Source organism: Myotis brandtii, unplaced genomic scaffold, assembly GCF_000412655.1.
Source record: "Myotis brandtii unplaced genomic scaffold, ASM41265v1 scaffold627, whole genome shotgun sequence".
Taxonomy (NCBI): Eukaryota; Metazoa; Chordata; class Mammalia; order Chiroptera; family Vespertilionidae; genus Myotis; species Myotis brandtii.
This window is the reverse complement of record NW_005370397.1, coordinates 173,623-198,435: the sequence shown is the minus strand read 5'-3', so window position 1 is coordinate 198,435 and position 24,813 is coordinate 173,623. Positions and strand designations below refer to the sequence as shown.

Below are 24,813 nucleotides of genomic sequence, written 5' to 3'. Positions count from 1 at the left end.
TCACAGAGGGGAAGTTTCACCCTGGGTCGGCAGTATGATTCCCAGCTTTAGAGGGTCTTTGACCTTTGACCCAGTGTATTACGTTATCCAGAGATGAGTAGATCCCGGGGATCTGTTCCTAACTAAACTCACAAGACTGATTTATACATTTAAAAGTTTGAGTCTCAGGATAGCCAATATTTGAGGTAGTTACTTGGAGATTTGCTAGTTGATACGCCCATGTAAGAATACAAATGTCAGGTCACGAAGTTGCTTGACACTCTTAGAACCATGGGAGTTATATGAATATTTACATCAAGTTAGGCTAACTGGAGGGATTACTCTTTTCTATTTTAGGGATTTTTATTTTGGAATACCATGGATAATTAATTAGATTACTACGTGTCCTACATAGAGAGTGCCCAAAACAATAAAAACGAATTGTCCCCTGTGGTCTTTTCACTTGTTTTTTTTTTTTATTTTTTTTTTTGGTCTTTTTAGAGGGCATGTCTTCCCATCTTCCAGAAACCTGAATTCTCCAGTTTTCAGGAGTGAGGAATGGAGAGAGGAGAGCGAAACTATTATAAATCCTCCAAAGAATTAGTGTTTGTGACAAATGCTTGGGTTTCCTTAAGTGATAGTGACATTTTAGCAGGAAATCATTAATTTCCTTTGGAAGGAGATATATTACTTGTCATATTTATTGTCAGGTTCCATTTCCCATTATATATTTCAGGGAGGAAATAATGCCGGCCACACAGTTGTTGTAGATTCCGTGGAGTATGATTTTCATCTTTTACCCAGTGGAATAATTAATCCAAATGTTACTGCATTCATTGGTAAGTATAGAATGAATCCCTTGAGAATTTTCCCCCCTAATTCCTAATAGTGTTCATTTTTCATTATCAAACTGATTTCATCCTTCACTAATCAAATGATTAATCTTGACCTTGGTACCTTCTGGAATATACCTAACTTTGGCTATTTTACAATTCCTTTTAGATCTTTTAGCACTAATACTTTTTGGAATGATTGCTTTGCGTTTAACTGTATTCATTGGTAATCTTAATTCTATAAAGAACTATTAGGTCATCAGATCAGTTTTTCAAACATGACACAATAAGGCAAACAAGTCTATGTTTTATAAATTGATTCTGAGCCCTTAGAGCAGGGGTCCTCAAACTACGGCCCACAGGCCACATGCAAATACAAATATTGTATTTGTTCCCGCTTTGTTTTTTTTCAAAATAAGATATGTGCAGTGTGCATAGGAATTTGTCCATAGTTTTTTTTAAACTATAGTCCGGCCCTCCAACGGTCTTAGGGACAGTGAACTGGCCCCCTGTTTAAAAAGTTTGAGGACCCCTGCCTTAGAACATATAGTGTAAGCTGATATGTTCTGTTCTAGTTTTTTATTTTTTAAAATGCTAGTTACAACCCACTAAATTGATTTTAACAGTAATAGTGTGATTCCCAATTTGAAAGACATTGATCTAGAGTCTACTGTGACCTGGTTTAATTTGCCTAACGCTACATAACTAGTTTTTTTCAAAATAACAGTTTCACTTTGTTTCAAAGAAATTTTAAATTATATTGGGTGTAATTTTAGTGTTTTTTAATTCTGTGTTTATGTTCTTTTGTTTATTTACATTATACTACTGCCTAAAACTTGGAATCCTTTCTGTGATATCACTTTGGTAAATCAGAATGTCCTGTAAATTCAAGTACCTCAATCTCCTATGTTCTAGATAAAGGGTAATTGTAGATGTCTATATTTTAATATCATATGTATGTCTATATTAATAAAGTATAGATGTTTAAGGTTGGAATTAATTTGTTTATTTTTCTTTAGGAAATGGTGTGGTAATTCATCTACCGGGATTATTTGAGGAAGCAGAAAAAAATGTTAAAAAAGGAAAAGGTATGAAAGAATGAGTCTGCTTTGCTTGGTAACCAGTTATTATTATTATTTTTGGTAAAGTTTTATTCGGATCTCATGCCAGCCACTTAACATTTATTTATTTTATATTTTTTATATTGTTAACCTATATTTTTATTGATTTCAGAGAGGAAGGGAGAGAGAGATAGGAGAGATAGAAACATCTGTGATGAGAGAGAACCACTGATTGGCTTCCTCTTGCACACCCCACTCTGGGGCTTGAGACTGCAACCTGGGCATATGGCCTGACCAGGAATTGAACCATGATATCCTGGTTCATAGGTCAATGCTCAACCGCTGAGCCATCCCGGCTAAGCCAGGCACTTAACATTTTTGTCTTATACTTTAAAGTTGCAGGTTATTGAGGACAAGTTGTTTAATCTCCGTCGTTAAATTTTATCAATTCTAATCCGTGTTTAAACAAATGACAAACATAATAAGGTCATTGTGTAAGTCTTGGTTATTTTACAAATTAAACTTTATCTTTAGGGAGCTAAAATTACTTACTGTATCTTGTTGGCAAAACTCTAGGAAATCTATGAGTTCATCTTGTCGTTTATACTCAGGTTAACATATCCTTCTGCCCAAACCAAAAATGAGCGTAGGGCAGTGAGGGAGCCACCGAAGCCACTGTGCACACTGCCAGTCTTGTTTCCTAGACTTTAGCTCCTTGGTTGCCACAACCCAGGGATAAAGGATGATTGTGAGGTCCCTCCTTCCAAATGAGAGAAATGCTCCTCTGTGCTATGGATCTGTCCATCTCCTTAAAAACATCTTGATTTCCTGTCTTTCCTAATCCCTTTTGGATTTTTGGAAGTCAACTTGGCTACCTTCTAGGGTTTGAGGAACTTGGCAATGCAAATAATATACAATTGGGGGAAATCATTAGTGAGTTTCTCTTTAGCTTAGCTCGAATTTAAAATACCCAGTTCTATTACATCATTCAAGTTCATTGTTCAGCTTTAAAAGTAGCAATCTGTCCTCCAGTGTTTCAGACAACTCGTCTGGCTTCACAGATCCCCGTCTCTGCCGTCTCTGTTGCCCTCCCTGCGGTTCTGGCCTCTGTATTGGGGCCAGCTCTTTCATTGGTCAGCCTGAGGTTCCCCTGCTGCGCTCTGCTTTCCTCCGTCCTCTGAAAGCTTCGCCCTACTTTCTTTTCCCATTGGCCTGTCTAATCCAGCTGAATCCACTGCTCTGAGTTTCTTTGTAATATATGTTTTGTAATACTCCTTAAACTAACTTCAGAGTGCATGTTTTCAGGTCAAAACCAGCTGTAGAAGGGAAGGTTTCCTATTCTGGCTTATAGCACATTATCAAGAAGCCCTTCTCTCTAATCTATAAGGAATAATTTGAAAATAAATCCTTAGATATTATCAAAATGAACATTTTTTTAAATAATTTTTTTATATATATTTTATTGATTTTTCACAGAGAGGAAGGGAGAGGGATAGAGAGTTAGAAACATCAATGAGAGAGAAACATCGATCAGCTGTCTCCTGCACACCCTCCACCTGGGATGTGCCCGCAACCAAGGTACATGCCCTTGGCCGGAATCGAACCTGGGACCTTTCAGTCCGCAGGCCGACGCTCCATCCACTGAGCCAAACCGGTTAGGGCCAGAATGAACAATTTTTAATATCTAACATGAGTTTTGAAAATGTTTGGAGTATGGTGGCTTATTCTTAAAACGTATATAGCCTACAAAGGTGTACTGTCTTTAAAAAATATATTTATTGCCCAGCCAATGTGGCTCAGTGGTTGAGTGTCACTATGAACCAGGAGGTCACGGTTTGATTCCTGGTCAGGGCACATGCCTCGGTTGTAGGCTTGATCCCCAGTTTGGGGCATGCAGGAGGCAATCTATCAATGGTTCTCTCTCATCTTAATGTTTCTATCTCTCCCTTTTCCTTCCTCTCTGAAACAAAAATATTAAAAAACATTTATTTACCTACTCATTCAACAATTTTTTTGAACATTTATTGGATGACTGGCCCATGTTACGAAACCTCATGGCCCCTGCTCGCAGGCATTCACCGTTAAATGGGGAGATATATATTTACAGTTCGGTGTACTAAGTGGAGTAATTGGTAATACTTTGAAGGAATTAGTGAGAACATTTTACTATTTTATTTAATCACATTTTTTATAATTGTCTTGGGAAAGGGTGCCATCCCCAAGATTAGCAACTCCCTTTACTCAATTCTCCCCCCGCTCTACAGCTAACTCCTCTTCCCCCCAACTCCTACAAAAATGTCATTTTTTACCATTTGCTGTTTGGGTTCCTAGAAGTGTTTTATGTGGATAGAGCTGGCTGTGTTTGGAGCTTCTATGAGCAAAACATTTAGAAAGAATGTGTGAATGAGTTTGTATATGTAATGAATGACAGGTGAGAAAATTCTCGTTAAAACATGTTTCCTATGCAGAAGAAAAACTATGAAAGTGATTACTTCAGTGAAAAACACTTTTAAACACTGTTTCTAAAGAAATTAAGATGAAAGAATTATTATACAAAATGTTCCATTAAATGTATTTTCTCCCTTCCTTCTAGGTCTGGAAGGCTGGGAAAAAAGGCTTATCATATCTGACAGAGCGCATATTGGTAAGGGGGACGTAAGCCTATGCATTTATTTTTAACTATCGTTTTCCCAGAAACTTATCACACCAAAGCATTCTGTAACCAACTTTGTCTTCAGTTGGGTGGATTGCAATAATTGGGTTCCAAATACATAAAGTCTTATGAATTTTTTCTTCTTTTTTGTTTTTTATAAGGGCTAGGCTAAAATTTACCCACTTCTGAAGGAAGAATTAGCTAGTCAAATGAATAGTATAAGCAATATTTCATGAGACTCTCTAATTCTACTAAAAAATAAGGCATATCAAAATACAGAGAGCATTTATTTCCACACATTAATACTCATGTAAAAGTAGGTCTACCATCTGGCAAATCAAGTGACTCTGTGTCTCAAATGTAATAATGCTGCTTTTTAAATGATTCAGCCTTTATTCAGACTAGCCTTCTCTTTTATTACTTAGAGCAAACTGGATTCTAAAATTAATTCAGCCACCACCAATAAATTTGAGTTTTGTTTCCCTATCATCCTATTGCTGAAGTGATAGAATTGTTTATTAATGGTGACACAATTAAGAGACAATACCCAGGAAAGAGAAAGAAGAACTATAATCCATATAAGAAACTTATATGAGTGATCGAATTCTTAAATTCTACCTAAATATGTAGTTCTCCTGAGGCAGTTGCTGCTCTAGTTTTGACATTGACCTTCATTTAAGAGGCAGCCCCATCCAAGTTCTTAAGGTACAGCCAAGAAAACAAATTAAAACCCTTTTGGGCGGAAGCAATGAAGCTGTAAATCTGTCATTTTTGTTGGCTATTGTAAGCTTCTGGTCTTAAAAAAAATCATACTCTCAGCTGTCACCTATATAAAACATATTCTTTTGGTTATTAGCTTATCTTAGTAATTTCGTTTTATATTTTCATATATTATCACTATAGTGCTTTAATATAGAAAGCAATGTAGTGTTATTAATATTTTTTTATACTGACAGTCTCTTAGGTAGTGAAAAATGTATTTTTGTTCACTGCTTTTATACTGTTTTTATCTGCTTACACTCACTAATTATTACCTTGTACGTATTCTGATACCATGAATATTCTGTTACATCCTCGTTAACTTCTTTCCGCTTCATGGTTTTTACATATAGCATGACAGTTTGCATCCTTGGGTATAGCATAGTGGCTCAGCAAGTTACTTAACCACTTTGACTACAAAAAACAAAGAAAATAGTGGTGCAAACGGACCAAAGGACCAGAATAACTGGAAAGTAGTGTGGTTTAAATGCGAATTAATGTTATATTTTTATTATATTTCTTTAGTAATGGTTTTTTCTTTTTTATAAATTTATGTCCTTAAAGGAAAGGTTTTCTGGTAGAGGAGGAAAGTTAGATGTTAGTAATAATATGTGTAATAATACAGGGTGGGGCAAATATAGGTTTACAGTTGTCCGTATGGAAAAATAATACAATAATTGATGATAATACAAGAATAAACTGTGTTTCATTTACTCACAACTGTAAACCTATGTTTGCCCCACCCTGTATATGTATGCTTTAAAATGTGTTATTTTAGCCTGTCTGCTGTGGCTTAGTGATTGAACATCGACTTATGAACCAGGAGGTGATGGCTCAATTCCCAGTCAGGGCACGTGCCCGGGTTGTGTGCTCGATCCCCAGTGCGGGGCATGCAGGAAGCAGCCATCAATGATTCTCTCTCATCATTGATGTTTCTATCTCTCTCTCCTTCTCCCTCTTCCTTCCTCTCTGAAATCAATAAAACTATATTAAAAATAAATAAATTATTGCACACTTTATTTTTTTGTTTTGTAAATTTTTTTATTAAAGTATAGCTGGCATACAATATTATATTGGTTCAGGTGTACACATAGTGATTCAGCATCTTTATAACTTATGAAGTGATCACCATGACTAATCTAATAACTCTCTATCACCGTACAGTTATTACAATATTGTTGACTATATTCTCAATACAGTACATCCCTGTGACTTACTTTTATAACTGGAAATTTGCACCTCCTAATCTCCTTTACCTTTTCACCTAATTTCTCTGGCAACCATCAGTTTGGTCTCTGTATATGAGCTTCTTTCTGTTTTGTTTTGCTTGCTTGCTTGTTTTGACCTTCGGATTCCACATATAAATGCAATCATATGATATTTGTCTTTCTCTGCCTGACTTATTTCACTTAGAATAATACACTCTAGGTCCATTCATGTTGTCGTAGTTGGTAAGATTTTATTCTTTTTTTATGGCTGAATAATATTCCATTGTATACATACACCCCATCTTCTTTATCCATTCATCTGTTGATAGGCACCTAGGTTGCTTCTCTATCTTGGCTGTTGTAAATAATGCTGCAATGAACATAAGGATGCATATATCATTTTGGATTAGCATTTTGGATTTTTTTCAGATAAATGCCCAGAAGTGGAATTGCTGGGTCATATGGTAGTTCTGTGTTTAGTTTTTTGAGGAACCTTTGTACTGTTTTCCATAGTGGCTGCACCAATTTACACTCCTCCAGCTGGGCAGGTCTCCTTATCTCCACATCTTCACCAGCACTTGGTATTTGTTGTCTTTTTGATGATAGTCCTTCTAACAGGTGTGAAGTGATAGCTCATGTGGCCTGATTTGCATTTTTCTGATGATTGGTGATGCTAAACATCTTTTCATATGTCTATTGGCCACTTGTATGTCTTCTTTGGAGAAATGCCTGTTCAGGTCTTCTGCCCAGTTTTTCATCAGATTGTTTATTTTTCTGCTGTTGAGCTGTAGGAGTTCTTTATGTATTTTGTTTGTTTTATTTGCTTTTTAAAAATTTTTATTCTTTATATATTTTAGATGTTAATCCTTTATCAGATATATCATTTTTTCAGCAATAGAAAGCCATTGACTTTTTAAGGCAAAGGAATGGTGACATTATATTTGTGTCTTGGAAAGCTGGCTTTGGTTACATAAAAATTATGAATTAGAGGTGTCCAAGAGGAAGTAGGCACACTCACTAGGAGGCCACAGTTTCGGTGAAAGATGAGGGAGGATTGGGACTAGTGAGGGAGAGGGAGATGTTAAAATAATCCCTAGATTTCTGGAGTCCAGAACTTGAAGAAAAGAAGATATCTTAGTAAACTGAGCTTCATAGAATTGTTGGGTAGGTGTTCCAAAATTACCCTCTTCATTTTTAAAATCGTATAGATTGCAATAAATAGGAATGGACGATCAGACCTATTTTTATGTTAACATACCAGTTGGCATTGGAACCTTTATTCTCACCATTATTGTTGCTTCTTAAAATGTACTAATTTCTCATACTGAAGTCCAACTGAAGGGATTTATAGCTTCGGTCATTTAAAATACAACATGGTTTGCTTTCCGGTATCATCTTTGTTTCAACAAAACTGCTCTTGCTTTGTTTCCCTGCAGTGTTTGATTTTCATCAAGCAGCCGATGGCATCCAGGAACAGCAGAGACAAGAACAAGCAGGAAAGAAGTATGGGGTTTTTTTTCTTTGTTTCTTGTTTTTGGTGCAGTTGAAGCATATCCACACCCTAATGCTTAAGTTCTAGGCCAACCGTGCAGGTTCCCTTTAAGCTTTTATATAATACAAATGTAGGTTGAAGAAAAATAGGTATTAAAATAGCTAGTTTAGATTTCAGAGAAAATCAATAGGGTTGTGAAAAGAAACTTACAGGAAACAGCATAAACAGAAAACAGTCCGTCTGGCCACAAGAATGGCATCTTGTCTAACTTAACGCTTGTTTTGGTTTATTTTTAAGTTTGGGTACCACAAAAAAGGGCATCGGCCCAGTTTATTCTTCCAAAGCTGCTCGGAGTGGACTCAGGATGTGCGATCTGGTTTCCGATTTCGATGGCTTCTCTGAGAGGTAACTAACTTGTGTTTCACAATGGAAAGAGCAAATGGAATTTTGGAATTTTTAAAACTCAGATTGCAGACTAGTAAAATCAGTATTCTCCTTGAATAGTGGTTGGCATGTTTGTTTTATTTAGAATATTAAAGTTATTTTTATTGCATTTTAATTGGTCCTTAATGCCAGATTAACTTTATGAAAAGTAACATGATGATATCATAGCAGCGCTCCCAAGAAGACAAAACCAAAATTATGTTTAAGGAAAGCCAGATGGTGACTCCATGATGGGGGGTTAGTTGGTTGCATTTAATGACAGGTGACATCAAAGGCATCATGGATTCTATCCATTTCCAGTCAGTGGTTTGTCCGCACTGTCAGTGCACCTCCACTGGGGATATTAGAGGCTGATTGATAACGTCTGCCTCCATCTCTTTTATTTTTTTTTTATGAATGAAATATGATTTTATTTTATTTTTTTAATTGTTTCATTGCTTAAAGTATTACAAAGAGTATTACATATGTCTCCTTTTTTCCCCACCCTTGACAATCCCCTGGCCTTCCCTACCCCCCAGTGTCTTATGTCCCTTGGTTATGCTTATATGCATGCATACAAGTCCTTCGGTTGGTCTCTTACCGCCCCGCCCCCCAACCTTCCCCTGCCTTCCCGCTGTAGTTTGACAGTCTGTTCGAGGTTGCTCTGCCTCTGTATCTCTTTTTGTTCATAAGTTTATAATGGTCTTTATTATCCATAAATGAGTGAGATCATGTGGTATTTTTCCTTCATTGACTGGCTTATTTCACTTAGCATAATGCTCTCCAGCTCCATCCATGCCGTTGCAAATGGTAAGAGTTCCTTCTTTTTTACAGCAGCATAGTATTCCATCGTGTAGATGTACCACAGTTTTCTAATACATTCATCTACTGATGGGCACTTAGGCTGTTTCCAGATCTTAGCTATGGTGAATTGTGCTGCTATGAACATATGGGTGCATATATCCTTTCTGATTGCTGTTTCTGGTTTCTTGGGATATAGTCCTAGAAGTGGGATCACGGGGTCAAATGGGAGTTCCATTTTTAGTTTTTTGAGGAAACTCCATACTGTCTTCCATAGTGGCTGCACCAGTCTGCATTCCCACCAGCAGTGCACAAGTGTTCCTTTTTCTCCACATCCTTGCCAGCACTTGTCGTTTGTTGATTTGTTGATGATAGCCATTCTGACAGGTGTGAGATGGTACCTCATTGTTGTTTTGATTTGCATTTCTCGGATGATTAGTGACTTTGAGCATGTTTTCATATGTCTCTTGGCTTTCTGAATGTCCTTTTTTGAAAAGTGTATATTCGACGGGAAAACATAAAAATACTAGAAGAATCCAAAGGCAACAAAATCTCAGACATATGCCGAAGCAATTTCTTCACCAATACAGCTCCTAGGGCATTGGAAACTAAAGAGAAAATAAACAAATGGGACTACATCAAAATAAAAAGCTTCTGCACAGCAAAAGAAACCATCAACAAAACAACAAGAAAGCCCACTGCATGGGAGAACATATTTGCCAATGTTATCACCGATAAGGGTTTAATCTCCAACATTTATAGGGAATTCATACAACTTAACAAAAGGAAGATAAACAATCCAATCAAAAAATGGGCAAAGGACCTCCATCTCTTTTAAAAGCATCATGTAGACCATCCCTTTTGTTTTATTTTATTTATTTATTTACTTTTAAAATATATTTTTATTGATTTCAGAGAGGGAGAGAAAGATAGAAACATCAGTGATGAGAGAGAAACATTGATTGGCTGCCTCATGCATGCCCCCCATTGGGTATTGAACCTACAACCTGGGCGTGTGCCCTGACCAGGAATCGAACCTTGACCTCCTGATTCATAGGTCAATGCTGAACCGCTCAGCCACACTGGCTGGGCTATCCCTTTTGTTTTATACACAGTATAATATAATTAATTCAGATATAAGTGTTATAGTTACAGATTTCAGTTATTTTCCCCCTACATATATACCTAAACTTGAGTAAAAAATATTTTGAGTGTGTCACTTATTCATATGACTAATCTCCTTTATTAGACTTTATTTTTCAGAATGTAACTTCATTTTGGGGGTTAATTTGTTAGATCACTCATTGACAGAAACCCTTTGAATAAAATGATATTACTCAGACTATTTGAAAGAGAGCTAATGTCTTGATTTGTCTGTATTTCTCAGGTTCAAAGTTCTGGCAAACCAGTACAAATCTATATACCCCACTTTGGAAATAGACATCGAAGGTGAATTACAAAAACTCAAGGTAATGCTTTCTGACCTTTTTAATGTCCTTTTTAAAAATTGTTTGCCAAATTGGCATCTGGAGCTTTCACTCATTCAGGCTTTGTGTTAGGAATTGGAATATACGGATGAAGAATATATGGAGACTTAGAAGTTATACATAAAATAGTTTATAGTATGATAAGTGCCACACAGGTATGTGTGAAGTATTATAGATAAGAACTGGGAAAGCAAAAGTGTTTGCCCTCTTTAAATCTAAGAGCATTTAGGCCTAAAAGGAATGGTGTGTTTGAATAACTTCATATGACATGAAACGAAATATTGAGTGGGGAACAGGGAACAGCAGTAAACTACCTGAAAATAAAGTTAGACAAGTAGGGACCAAATCGTAGGTCTTATATTGATCTTATGTGGCTTTGGCCAAGGACTTAAGCGGGAGATAAGCTTTTATTCTGGAGATAATGAAAAACTACTGAATAATTTTGTGCTGAATAAAGAGTAGATTTATATTATATAAAATCACTCATAGCAATGTGGAGGCTAATGAACAAAGGGACAAGTGAGACAGCTCTGAAAGCTAACCAGCTCATTTAGAAGTGATACGGACAGGACAATCTCTTCAGGGACAAATAAGGTAATTGGCCAAAGATTAGGCCCAGTTGGCAGCTATTAGTTGTCCGTGATGCCTGAATTAGTCAGTAGTCAAGTCTCCTATCTGCTCCACCCTCCATTCCTCCACAATTTTTGGTGAATTTCAAGCTGCTTCCCGTGTATCTAATTGTTATTCCTTCTCTTCTATAAATAAGTATAAATATCCATTCCAGAACTGAATAGAAGCTTGCCAACCTCATGTGCCATTCTAAAACGGTTGCAGACCTTAGGTCTCTCCCCTTACTAAAGTCCTAAAAAATATAAGACCTTCAAGGACAATCTAAATTGGATTTCAGTGTATTGATGGTTGCTTAGAATAGATTGCCATTTTCTTTTCATTCTGCCATGCAACAATTGTTTTAAATGTATATTGGCAACTTGGAAATATTCATGTACTAAAGTGTGGATATGGCTTTTCATTTCTATTTTATACATGTTCCATGTGAATGAAAAGTAGATGAATAATAATAAACAGAATTGGGTAAGAGGTTCTTTTTTTAAAAATATATTTTATTGATTTTTTACAGAGAGGAAGGGAGAGAGATAGAGAGTTAGAAACATCGATGAGAGAGAAACATTGATCAGCTGCCTCCTGCACACCTCCCACTGGGGATGTGCCTGCAACCAAGGTACATGCCCTTGACCGGAATCGAACCTGGGACCCTTCAGTCCGCAGGACAATGCTCTATCCACTGAGCCAAACCAGTCAGGGCAAGAGGTTCTTAATAGGTAATATATCTTGAACCAGGTCTTTAAGGAACAAGGGGTGTGATGATGGATTGGTCATTTTAGGCATAAAAAAAGGGACTAAAACAGGAATAAGCTTGAGATTGGAGATTAGAGCCATGAGGGGACCATGGTTTCATCAGTGGGTAGAGCACACTTTGGTGAATTCATGAATGGAAGTTGGAATCTCCATACTAGTCTGGCGAAATATTTAAACATCGTTGAAACTAGGTTTTATTGCAGTTATACTTATACCATAGGCAGTGGGGCAACTCTTGTTTATATTATATTTTTAATGGAATTCTAAAATTAAGCAGTAGTATTAACTTCAATATGTTTTGAGAAAGTTTTATAATGCTCACGTGTAAAATAGTACTGGATGTTGTCTACTAGTAATGCCACTGAGGTATTTTCCTGTAATGGAATCTAATGGAAGAAGAACATTGGCAATCAATTATTGATGTTTGCATGCTTGGCAGTGTCACTGGTGGCCCTCACCACATTTTGAGAATTACATTTTGAGATGCAAGTTTTAAAACTCAGGGTTACATGGCTTATAAATTATTAAATATTTCACAAAATATAAAATCGTAATGTAATACACTCAGTTCTTTTCATTTTCTTGAAAGCTGGTTTATGAAGTGTGAGTACTTGACTACTTGGAAGGCTGTCACCTTATTTGCAGTGAGGTTAACCTGTGAATGTCATTGTATCTCCGCTGTTGTTGAGCCAGTGTCTCTTTCCTGGCTCTGGGAATCAGCATGAGAGACCAGCGGGAACCCCAGTGCTGCAGTAGGGTGGGCACCATCACCTGCCCCTTTCTACTTGGCATTTGTCAGTTTCCACTGTCGTCAAGTCCAGGAATTTTTACTCGTATTGGTTATATTGTAAACTTATTAGCATACATTGAAATTGGTTTTTGTCTTGGTATATAGGGTTATATGGAAAGAATTAAACCAATGGTGAGAGACGGAGTGTATTTTCTATATGAGGCCCTGCATGGACCACCAAAGAAAATCTTGGTAGAAGGTGCAAATGCAGCACTTCTAGATATTGATTTTGGTAAGTGAGATAAGACTTGGGGGGAGCTAGACGGAGCCCTAAAGTGCTTAAGATATAAATAATTCATGTTAGCATGAAGGGGTTTTAAAACAAGGCTGTTAGCTTGTATACATATTCAGGAGGGGTGGAAGTTTGTCATCTTATACTAATTTTTTTTTTTAAGGATTATTGTGGAAAACACAATACATAGATTAAGTTTTGTTATTTATTAGAAAAAGCAAATTAATTGGGTCAGTAGGTTTGAAATTCTGTAAACTGTGATTTTATTATTTGGTTCATGGTTCAATTCCAGACCTCACTTCCGTAGGACTGTGAGATGACCAGATGAATGCTTTGGAAGGATCTCTGTCTTTAATTCAGGCTTTAAAAACAATATCGGGGACTAATATACATTGTTATTAAATTCTAAAGTCTATGAAGTCTGCTTAATTAACTCCCTGGGTATGGGGTTCTGAGTGGATTTAGAACATTTTCTCTATATTCAAAAAGTTAACACTTACCATCTTCAAACTATTGCCCTATTAGTTTGTTGGCCTTTCCTTCTAAACATGATCGCTCAGGATAAATCTGATTGTTCTCAGCTCTTACTGACCTTTCATTGGCTTTTGACTCCAAGTAAATCAGTTAAAGAAAGTGCATTTCTATGTAGTAGATATGTATTTTCAGAGAGGAAGAGAGAGAGAAAGATATCAATGATGAGAGAGAATCATTGATTGGCTGTCTCCTGCACACCTGCACACCAGGTCGAGCCCGAAACCCGGGCATGTGCCCTGACCAGGAATCGAACCATGACCTCCTGGTTCATAGGTCAACACTCAACCACTGAGCCACGCCAGCCGGGCATTAGATTGGCATTTTTGATGCCCTAATATATATGCCTAGCCAATCTGGAAAGAAAACAGATTGTCTAATTAGCATAGTGAATAATTTTTAAGTGTGAAGAGGATCTTGGGTGGGGGTATACCACTCTTAGCTTACTCTTGTCATTTCTGGGATTATTCCTGGAATAGACATCAAAAGGTAGGAAAATGCTAAAATACCATGCAGTTTTTAGCATACCGTTGTCACTGCAGGTTGCCGCTGTACCCTATTTAATAAAGAGAGTAAAATAAATTTGTTTTAAACTAACAGGAGAGTGTTCAAGTACATCGATTATAAGTCTGCATGGGAGATTAACACCAGGGTTTTGGCATTACATTATTTAGCAGTCCATTAGGTGAGTACCTACCCTACAGAGCTGAGCAACCACATGCATCACAGAGCCACTCCAGTGTGCGCTGCAGGCATAGCTCTGACCACCTATGCTTTTATCTCATCACAGACAGAAGGAATCAGGAACAAACCATTGAGGCTTGGGGAGGGTGGTTACATTTAGATTCAAGTCTGTCAAAGACCTAGAGTATAATCCAGTGCAGAATCTTCATAGTAATTCTGTTTTAAAATAATTTGTCTCTATGTGTGTATATTTAATATTTGTTTCTATTTTTAGGAACCTATCCTTTTGTAACCTCCTCAAACTGTACAGTTGGAGGTGTGTGTACTGGATTGGGTATGCCCCCTCAGAATGTTGGAGAAGTGTATGGGGTTGTGAAAGCTTACACAACTAGAGTTGGTATCGGCGCCTTTCCTACAGAGCAAGACAACGTAAGCCTCTTTCTCAGGGAATCTAATCTGAAAGTTTTAAAAGAAAAATTCATGCTTTTTCCCTTAATGACTTCTTATTTTCCATGCATTTCACTTAATTTGCAAGACTGATCAGAGCAACACTATAAAAAATGTATGCACACATTTCTCGTTAGTGGCAGCAAAAAAGGAGGGATTAGAGGGTACTTAAAGGTCATTGTCATTGCAAGGCTGAAGGAAGGCGGGTTTATGAAGGGCATTGAGATAGTGGAGGCGGAAGAAGTTGTTAAAAATGACAACTGTCTTTCACCAAAAGCTCATTAGGAGACAAGGGTGAGGACAGTGATCTCTGGACATTGTCTGCTCATAGCCAACACTTGCATGGGGGTGACACTGTGTAAGTGTCCTATACCTATGAGCTCTTTGGATCCTCACAACAGCTCCTTCCCCACTGTACACAGTAGGAAACTGAGGCACAGAGAACTAAAGTCACTTGCCCCAGGCCACACAAACAGGGCTGGGAATCAAACATGACAGAGCAAAAATTTTTTAAATACATAACTGTAATAATGTCAAAATATAAGAGGTAAGGACATGATGGCTTTAATCAGAAAAGTGTAAATTATGGAGTAGATAGATCAGAGATGGGAAAAGTAGGTTGTAGGAAGTGTAAGTTAGATCTTTGAACTTTGTTTTCAACCTTAATTCTCTTCAAAAGAGTATTGTGATATCAACAAGTACTTATTAGATGCAAGTTTGCCTTATGGTTTTCAGGAAAATCATTAAGCTATAGTTGTTCTTCGGACAATTGGCTTGTTTGTTTTAATATAACAACTTAGTTTTTAATATGCAGCATTTATACTTTTTATATATCAACCTAAATTTTGGCAAGTGATCTATATGACATCATAAAAAAATATTGATTTTAAAATAAGGTGAAAAATGAAGCCAAAATTGGATCTATTCCAAATAATGCCTCCTTCACATAAAATCCATCATCTCTATTTTATAGAATTCTATCTTCAACTTAGTTATTTTCTGGAAGATATTTATCTCAAAGAGACTCTAACTTGTTGTTATATGACCTTAAGTAGATTTTTCTAGATCGACAGCATTGGTATCCTAATTATAAAGTTCTATTTTCTGTCCCCTAGGAAGTTGGAGAATTATTACAGACAAGGGGTGGAGAGTTCGTTGTGACTACTGGAAGGAAAAGAAGATGTGGCTGGTTGGACCTCGTTTTGCTTAAATATGCTCATATGATTAACGGATTTACTGCGTGAGTTTTCTTAGAAACATTTATTTCAGGAAATACTAAGATAATTCATGACCACAGGTTAAATTTTCGAAATGCAAACTTGAGGCAGTACCCCAATACAAAAAATTCTCTCTCTCTGAAATTTTAGTTCAAGTTAGAAATGGACCAACATATAGGAGAAGGGAAGCAAGGAGAGGAACCCCAGGTGATTTTCCTAGACGTCCAAGGTTGGAAGGAAGGAATCATAATACTCTTACATGCGTATGAGTATAGAGCAGTGATGGCGAACCTATGACACGTGTGTCAGAGGTGACACTCGAACTCATTTTTTTGGTTGATTTTTCTTTGTTAAATGACATTTAAATATATAAAATAAATATCAAAAATATAAGTCTTTGTTTTACTATGGTTGCAAATATCAAAAAATTTCTATATGTGATATGGCACCAGAGTTAAGTTAGGGTTTTTCAAAATGCTGACACGCCGAGCTCAAAAGGTTCGCCATCACTGGTATAGAGGGAAGTTCAGGTGGGTAGGTGAGTAGACAGATAGATAAGGAGTTGAAGGGTGGAGTACATACATAGTGGAGGACATACATACAACAGTGATTGTTGTCCATGGGCTTGATTGACGTCTGACTTTTGGATTTAAACCTCAGATCTGTGCATTGTGCTGTGTGACCTTGGGCACGTTATTCCTCTGTGTCTTTTTTTCTTTTTAATCATCTAGATAATAGTATTGCCTGCCCAAAACTAGTGTTGTATCTAATTTCCACAAGTTTCCCCTTAAAGCTCTGTTTTCCAATCATTTTTGGGGGGATATTGATGTATCACGAGGAGTCCTTGATGTGTTTCCTCAGTCTCCTTTGACAGTATCTGACCGGAAGGGTGGAGGGGACTGTACCCAGAGTGAGGAGAGGGTTGCTGGCATAGGTGTGCATATGCATGCATCTTGTGGTCACCCCTGTGGAACAGAGTTCTGCTGTGCCACGGCCACAGAATGTGTTCCGTACCCCAGGCAGCCAGCCCACAAATATGTGTTGATCATAAGAAAGTTAAACAAGAGGTTGTGGGTCAATCAGCGAAAATCCATTTTCATTATTAGAAGAGTAACTTACTAGTAGATTAAGTCATTTTTTTATTATGAGGAGAATTCATCAGTATGTTGTCTTGTTGTGTTTTATTTGTATCATGCTTTAAAACAAATTCCTAATCAGTTTTCAAAATTGCTTTGGAGCTTTTAGCTTTTAAAAAAAATATATGTTTTTGTTAATTTCAGAGAGGAAGAGAGAGATAGAAACATCAATGATGAAAGAATCATTTGATTGGCTGCCTCTTGCATATTTCTTCCACACTGAGGATTGAGCCTGCAACCCAGGCATGTGCCCTGTCTGGGAATCAAACCCTGACCTTCTGGTTCATGGGTGGACGCTCAACCACTGAGTCACGCTGGCTGGGTGGAGCTTTTTAGCTTTGTATGAATTTTCCTTTACTCCCTCATCATGTTAGATGTTACAGCCTTTAAGAATTTGCTGTTTTAACATTGTCTTTTCTTCCAATATTAGGTTGGCACTTACCAAATTGGATATTTTGGACACGTTTACAGAAATTAAAGTTGGAGTTGCTTACAAGTTAGATGGTGAAATTATACCTCATTTCCCAGGTATTTTTTTTAGGCTGTGTATAAAGAATATTTTTAGGTGAATATATTAGATCAATTTCATAAAGCTTTTCTGTATAATTTATGATATATAGCCACATGGTTATTATGCCCTTGTGAACAGTGCAAGTATATTCACTTATTATTGGCATTTGCTTCATAGTTGCTATGCATTTGGGTGCTGGATTGCTGCAAGCAAAATAAAACATAGGAATGAAGAAAGAAACATGTTATTTCTGAGCCCAGCTATGCTGTTCCTGAATCTCACCTTTCTTAATCTATGTAGGCATTCCTCCGTCCCTTGTGAAATGTGGGGTCGGAGAAAAGAGCCCTGCTTGTCAGGATAGGCCGGTCCTTAATACATTAACCCACCTTGTCCTTGAAGCCACGTAAATGATTTTCTCTAACCTCTAATCTGTGGCTAAAGTGGATGGATGTAGGGAGACTTCCTACTTGAGGAAATGTGTTTTTTCAGACATTCCTTTAGTTAAATGATTTCTTCAGTTACTCAGGAAGCTCTGGAAATGTTTCCAGCTTCCGGAAGTAGGAACTGTGAATTTGTTTAGCCATCCTATGAGACTGGGGATATGCCAAATGAAGGAATATTGACTAGCTCAGTGAAGCTTGGTAGGTTGGTAGGTTTTGTGACTTGCTAATGGCCAGTCAGTGGGAATTGAGGATAGCTGCAAGTTCTTAGAAACGTGTAAAGTCATTGTCTATTAGTCTGACCCCTGGGCCATCTACAGTTTCGTTTCTCTTGGCTATTCTTTCCCTTGATTCTGAATCACTGTTTCTATGTCTGAATATATTTGAGAGACTCAGATTCTGTGATCTTCCTTTGAAGAGTATTGCTGCTTGTTTTAGGGGACAATTAAATTACTGGCTGATCATCTGGACCTTATTTAGCCTGGTTTTATGCTTTGTTAGTGCAGTTATGTGAAGAGCCCAAGTAGTAGGCCATTCTGCAGGCCACCAGCAAGTCTAGGGACTCAGGGTTTCCCCATGCATCAGCTCAGGTGTCCCATCCAAAGTCTCAGGGTCCCACTTTCCCCCAAACAGGGCCCTGGCCTGTTGCAGCAGGTTTGCTGGGTTGGAGAACTCACCTTTCTCTGGAACTCTGTCTGTGTGACGGAGCCCCAAGCCTGAGCCTCAGCTTTCCTGCCCTCTGCTGTAGGAGATGAGATTCTCTTTACAGTCTGCTGCCCGAGAGGTCCTGCCTTTCACTTGCCTGAAGCTGATGAAAGACTGAATCTTTCATCGTCTTTCTCCAGCTCATGACTGGCGTTCATCGAGAGCCATCTGATCCATTGTTCCCATGTGCTTATTTCTCAATGCTTCAGGTCCTGCCAGCGCTGTACTCTGCCCCAGCAGGGCATCCCAAGTCACCTCCTATGAAAGTTAATAACTGCAACATGCCAGAGACTACCCGTCTCTGCCTGCCACCACTGATGGGCCCCCTGCCAGCAACTGGCCACGCTCCAGCTCCAGGACCCCATTTTAGAGCCTTCTTCCTCACACATTGCATTCTGTGGGAAACAGACTTGATAGAGAGATTTGCGTGCGGGTGGTGTGTTCGTAAGTGCTCTGAGCAGCAACGTCTGGGAGAGAGAGAAGCAGGCTTAGGCAGAGGGCGAAGTTGAACTGCAAGGTAGTTACATAAAAAGCCCTCAGCTGGTCCCATGGATGACCCTTCGGAGTTGTCCCAAATTAAGGCAAGTGGCCTGGTCCTTGACATCCTCGCATAGGAAGACATTCGGAGGTGGCTGCTCCAGACGGGCAGCTCGCTTCAGTGGAGGGCATCCCAGGGGACATCCTGACCAGGGAGCTGTGCGCAGGCAGTACTCCCACAGCTGAGGGGATGCATGTGTCAGTCCTGAAGGGGGAATCTGAACAGAGTTCGGCATCCACCATACGACCTCTGGTCAAAAGAACTGGTCTGGCGTTAGTCCAGTTTCAGTCTCTCCTAGGGGATGCAGAGACAGTGGTTTGGTGAGACCAATGAAGGAAGTTCCACCTAAGCTTTGACACACAGTCACAGAAGCAGGAGATTTCCCAGATGAGAACAAGGGTAGCCTTCTCTCTGGGAGCCTGCAGACATTCCACAGATCATGGAGTTGAAACTAATAATCCATCTGTTTATAGTGCATAATCCTGTGTTGCTGTAGAAACATGCTTGATTATAAAACCCTACCCCAGGTGCACTGTTTTTCCTTTCTAAACTCTGAAAAACTTGTAATTGCAAAACGCATCTGGCTTCAGCGATTTTAATAAGAGATTGTGAACCTATGAGATATCAAAAAGTTGTTGGACAATAGGCAGTGTTCAGCATGAACTAATATACTTACTCTTTAACTTTCAGCAAACCAAGAGATCTTAAATAAAGTTGAAGTTCAATATAAGACTCTTCCAGGATGGAACACAGACATATCAAATGCAAGAATATTTAAAGAACTGCCAGTTAACGCACAAAATTACGTTCGATTTATTGAAGATGAGCTTCAGATTCCAGGTAAATAGAAACACTTTACAAACAACTGTCTTTGCTTTCTCTACTTTTGACTTGACTGTCTACCTTTGAAATAGGATAAAAGATTATTATTCATAGAGCACTTGTGATTTGCATAGATGCCCAGGAAGAAATAAAATAATGTTATTCTTTAGAGTAAATATAATTATCTTTCTTTAATCCTTCATGTGCCTGAAGACAATAGATTCCTCTCACCATTTTTGACCCTGTCTTCTGTTAGTCTGCTTTTCACCCTATGACATTGATTCTTGTGTCCTTCTCCCTCTTAAATAACCTCCTTTTGTGTCTGCATTTCCACCAAAAATAATGTGTGGTTCTGCTTTTCACCCTATGACATTGATTCTTGTGTCCTCCCTCTTAAATAACCTCCTTTTGTGTCTCCATTTCCACCAAAAATAGTGTGTGGTTTTTCATTTGGGGTTAAACCACCATTGAGAATTGGAGGAGTTTCCTGACTAGACATTAGAAAATAATAGGTACAGAAAATAGGAACTCTAGTTGGAACAAATGTAAGAGAAGAATAAAGAATAAAGAAATGTCGGCTGGCCAGGGAATTAGGATAACCAGGTTATGGCTGTGACTAGTTATGTGAAGTCTTCGTTTTAACACATTGCTTTTCCCCTTTTATTTGCACTGATGGGGATCTATCTGAGAGACAGTGAAGTGGGTGGGAGGTATCTTCCATATAATCTATTCTGATTTTTCATCTCAGACATGAATTATGTTTTCCATATTGCTACCTGCCCCTCCCTGCTAGTTTGTCAAATTCAGTCAACTCACCCTGAGTCAACATTGTTTGAAATATAAACAACGAATTTAACAATGATTCTGTAAAATTCATAAGATTTGCCCAGGAGCTGCAGATGATTAGAGATGCCCGTAGGCTGATACAGTAGGCAATTCCTAAGGCTGTGCTAGTTAACACAGTGTTCTCTTCTGGAAAGTTCTACTTTTATGAGATATAAAAGGTACTGTGACACTTCATTATCATCTTAGCATCATCCATTCATCAAAGGGGCTTATCTTTTCTAGTTATTAGGAACTTAATCAAAGGTTCTTTAGGTCTCTGCTGGTTTGGGCCAATATATTTTATCCTAATGATTAGGAATTGAGGAATTGTAAATATTGTGCATTAAAACAGGAACGTTAAAGTAAACTACTCTGTGCTGGATCTCACCTGCACATTCTAATGGTCTAGAAATTGGCACAATCTGCTCCAGAATGGAACAAAAGGTAACGAAAGGCACCTAGGGCAAAGTTAAATGGTGACAGTGAGAAAAGTGGGGGGAGAGGGGGTCTCTTCATCCCAGACTCAACATTATAAATGAATTAATACAATTCTTATACTTTATTTTCCTCTCTCAGTTAAATGGATTGGTGTAGGGAAGTCCAGAGAGTCTATGATTCAACTCTTCTAAGGATTTCCAGTGACACAAGAAGCACTCCTTGAGAAGGGGGAAAGGACTTTCTTAACTATGTCATTATGATCTACAACTTTCAAGAATAAAGACATTGACGTGAGGTGTAAGCCCTATAGTTGTTTCCAGTCTTGAAGATGGATGGCTGGTGTGGAGGTAAGCTTCGGCATATTCCAGTGTCAACGTCCTTGGCTGGCACAACTGCCGAAATCATCTGTTGCTCCTGCTGCTCATGGTGCCACATTTTCTTTAATGTTTAGTAATAGTATAATCCATGTTGTTTGAAACCCAAAATAGAATGATTTTCAATGTAGTTTTTCTTTATTATCGTCCTTGTGTGTTTATAGGTTTTACCTCTATTAAATGGTAAGAACAATTAATGCAATTTTGCACAAATATTTTTACATTCTGATCTTTCAGTTCTGTCATTGTAATCTTTGCTGTTAGAAAAAATGAGAGAGGAGTTGTTCTGTAAACTTTTATGCTATGAATTCTGTTTAAATTGTGAACTGTTTATTTTCTGCTGAGACCATTGCAAATTCGAGCTTTGGCGGGGGGAGGGCGATTTATTCATGGGTCCTTTAATTTGTACAGAACACAAAACTTATTTCTCAATATAAATTATTTAATACATTGAGCGAATGTTCAAAGAGATAAGGTGTTCGCTAATACAATATTCTTAATGTTAAAAAATAGTCATTAAAAGATCTATTGTGATATTTAGTGAATATTTTCTTTAATATCAGATATTAAATCTGAAATGAATTGGTCTCCTGTTTTATCTTACCATTATTTTTAAATCTAGTGCATTGTTTTTTCAACATTGTGCCTGCCAGTATGCCTACAAAATAATCTGTAAGTGTCCAAATGAACCCAAATTGTTGGTTATGCCTTTATTTCTCTTTTCTTAGGAAAAAAATAAAAAAGAGGTGTTATTTTAACAATTAGGCTTAACATATTGTGTTGTAGATGATCTTTCAGTGAACTATCTTGAATGTTAAATTAGGTGCCACTTAAATTTATTTTATTATTCCATCAATAGCTGATTAAAAAGAACCAGATATTTCTAGTATCTTGTATTGTGTTTTTGTTCCGCCAAGAGAAGTAGTGGTAATACTAGTATATATAAGGAGCTTTATCCCTGTGGTGTGGGGAGATAAGGTGGGGAGAGAGCAAGAACAGAATCTTTGAAAACATCTAACTACATTTTATCTTCACTAGATATATTTTTTATTAATACTTAGTTCAAGAAAAATGTTAAAATAAGAGCAGCCTTGTTGGATTCAGTAAATAAAAAGGACAGTAGAGATGATCTTACAAAGCTCACTGCTGATTAGTAATGATCTTTATATAGAATAATAATTTATACTTGGCCCATAATAAATAATGTTTACTTATTCTAATGGAAATTTAATTGGTTTTTATTTCTTCTTGCTTTTTCATCTTCCTACATGGACTTTAAAATATATTTTATTGATTTTTTTACAGAGAGGAAGGGAGAGGGATAGAGAGTTAGAAACATCGATGAGAGAGAAAAATCGATCAGCTGCCTCCTGCTCACCCACTACTGGTTATGTGCCTGCAACCAAGGTACATGCCCTTGACTGGAATCGAACCTGGGACCCTTCAGTCCACAGGCCGACGCTCCATCCACTGAGCCAAACCAGTTAGGGCCCTACAAGGACTTTAAATTAGATTAGCTGCCCAGAGATGTAAGCTCCATTAGAAGTAAGCATGTTTTTTGTTTGTTTAAATATATTTTTGTTGATTTCAGAGATGACAGGAAAAGGAGAGATAGAAATAACAAATATGAGAGAGAATCATTGATCGGTTGCCTCCTGCATGGGATGGAGCCCGAAACCCCGGGCATGTGCCCTGACTAGGAGTCGAACTGTGACCACCTGGTTCACAGTACAACACCCAGCCACTGAGCTACACCGGCCGGACAGAAGCAAGCATGTTAAAGTCCACATTCTTATCTGGCTGTAAGCATTGCCGTACTGAAACATTTTCAGCAATGGTCCAGAAGGCGATAGAAATAACCCGTTCTTTTACCCAAAAAGTGTAACTCATTTTTTTTTTTTCAACTCCAGTGACCCTTGGTTGGCTCTTTACAACTAAGACTGAAGCAGTGCAAAGCTATATGAAACTTTGCTCTTGGGGAAGCTTTTTGACTGGCAGGCTTCACTTTGGGGTATTGAGTTGGGAACCAACTAGTACAGTGATGGCGAACCTTTTGAGCTCAGCATGCCAGCATTTTGAAAAATCCTAACTTAACTCTGGTGCCATGTCACATATAGAAATTTTTTGATATTTGCAACCATAGTAAAACAAAGACTTGTATTTTTGATATTTATTTTATATATTTAAATGCCATTTAACAAAGAAAAATCAACCAAAAAAATGAGTTCGCGGGTCACCTCTGACACGCGTGTCATAGGTTCGCCATCACTGAACTAGTATGATGGGGGTCCCAGGGGCCAGAAGGTAGGACTCTTTTCTTTGGGATTATTTAATTGCTTAGAGAAGAACCTCTAGCTTTTGGCCTGGGGACTTGATGCCTAGTTGTCAGCTTTCTTTCAAGGATAGGAGTGTAACTCTTATTTTAAATGCTAGAGGTTCGATGCACAAAATTCGTGCAGGCGCAGGCCTTTCTTCCCCTGCTGCTGGCACCCGCTTCTCTCTGGCACCTGGGACCCGGGCTTCCCTCTTGCCACCAGCAGGCACCCAGGACCCGGGCTTCCCTGGCTTCGTCCGGAAGGTCGTCTGTAAGGACGTCCGGTCTAATTAGCATATTTTTTTTTAAATATATTTTATTGATTTTTTACAGAGAGGAAGGGAGAGAGATAGAGAGCTAGAAACATCGATGAGAGAGAAACATCGATCAGCTGCCTCCTGCACACCCCCCACTGGGGATGTGCCCGCAACCCAGGTACATGCCCCTGACCGGAATCGAACCCGGGACCCTTCAGTCCGCAGGCAGACGCTCTATCCACTGAGCCAAACCGGTTTCGGCTAATTAGCATATTATGCTTTTATTATTATAGATATATTTATTGATTTCAGAGAGGAAGGGAGAGGGAGAGAAAGATAGAAACATCAATGATGAGAATCATTGGCTTCCTCCTGCACGCCCCCTACTGGGGATTGAGCCTGCAACTGGGGCGTGTGCCCTTGGCGGGAATGGAACCCAGGGTCCTCAGTCCTCAGGCTGACACTCTATCCACTGGGCC

The 24,813-nt window shown here is 38.2% G+C and overlaps 1 protein-coding gene across 1 annotated transcript in view; it reads left to right on the top strand.

Moving 5' to 3' along the window:
• The window catches only part of ADSS (adenylosuccinate synthase), a 33,456-nt gene extending 10,804 nt beyond the window's left edge, over window positions 1-22,652 (top strand). Inside the window, exons 2-13 of the mRNA XM_014528240.1 lie at window positions 635-818; window positions 1,832-1,900; window positions 4,467-4,517; window positions 7,930-7,996; window positions 8,283-8,390; window positions 10,597-10,678; window positions 12,969-13,095; window positions 14,585-14,739; window positions 15,873-15,997; window positions 17,541-17,638; window positions 19,995-20,144; window positions 21,528-22,652. Coding sequence (XP_014383726.1) covers window positions 635-818; window positions 1,832-1,900; window positions 4,467-4,517; window positions 7,930-7,996; window positions 8,283-8,390; window positions 10,597-10,678; window positions 12,969-13,095; window positions 14,585-14,739; window positions 15,873-15,997; window positions 17,541-17,638; window positions 19,995-20,144; window positions 21,528-21,580 — 1,269 coding nt within the window. The 3' untranslated portion in view covers window positions 21,581-22,652. The remainder of the gene's footprint in view (window positions 1-634; window positions 819-1,831; window positions 1,901-4,466; window positions 4,518-7,929; window positions 7,997-8,282; window positions 8,391-10,596; window positions 10,679-12,968; window positions 13,096-14,584; window positions 14,740-15,872; window positions 15,998-17,540; window positions 17,639-19,994; window positions 20,145-21,527) is intronic.
• The last annotated feature ends 2,161 nt before the right edge of the window (window positions 22,653-24,813 follow it).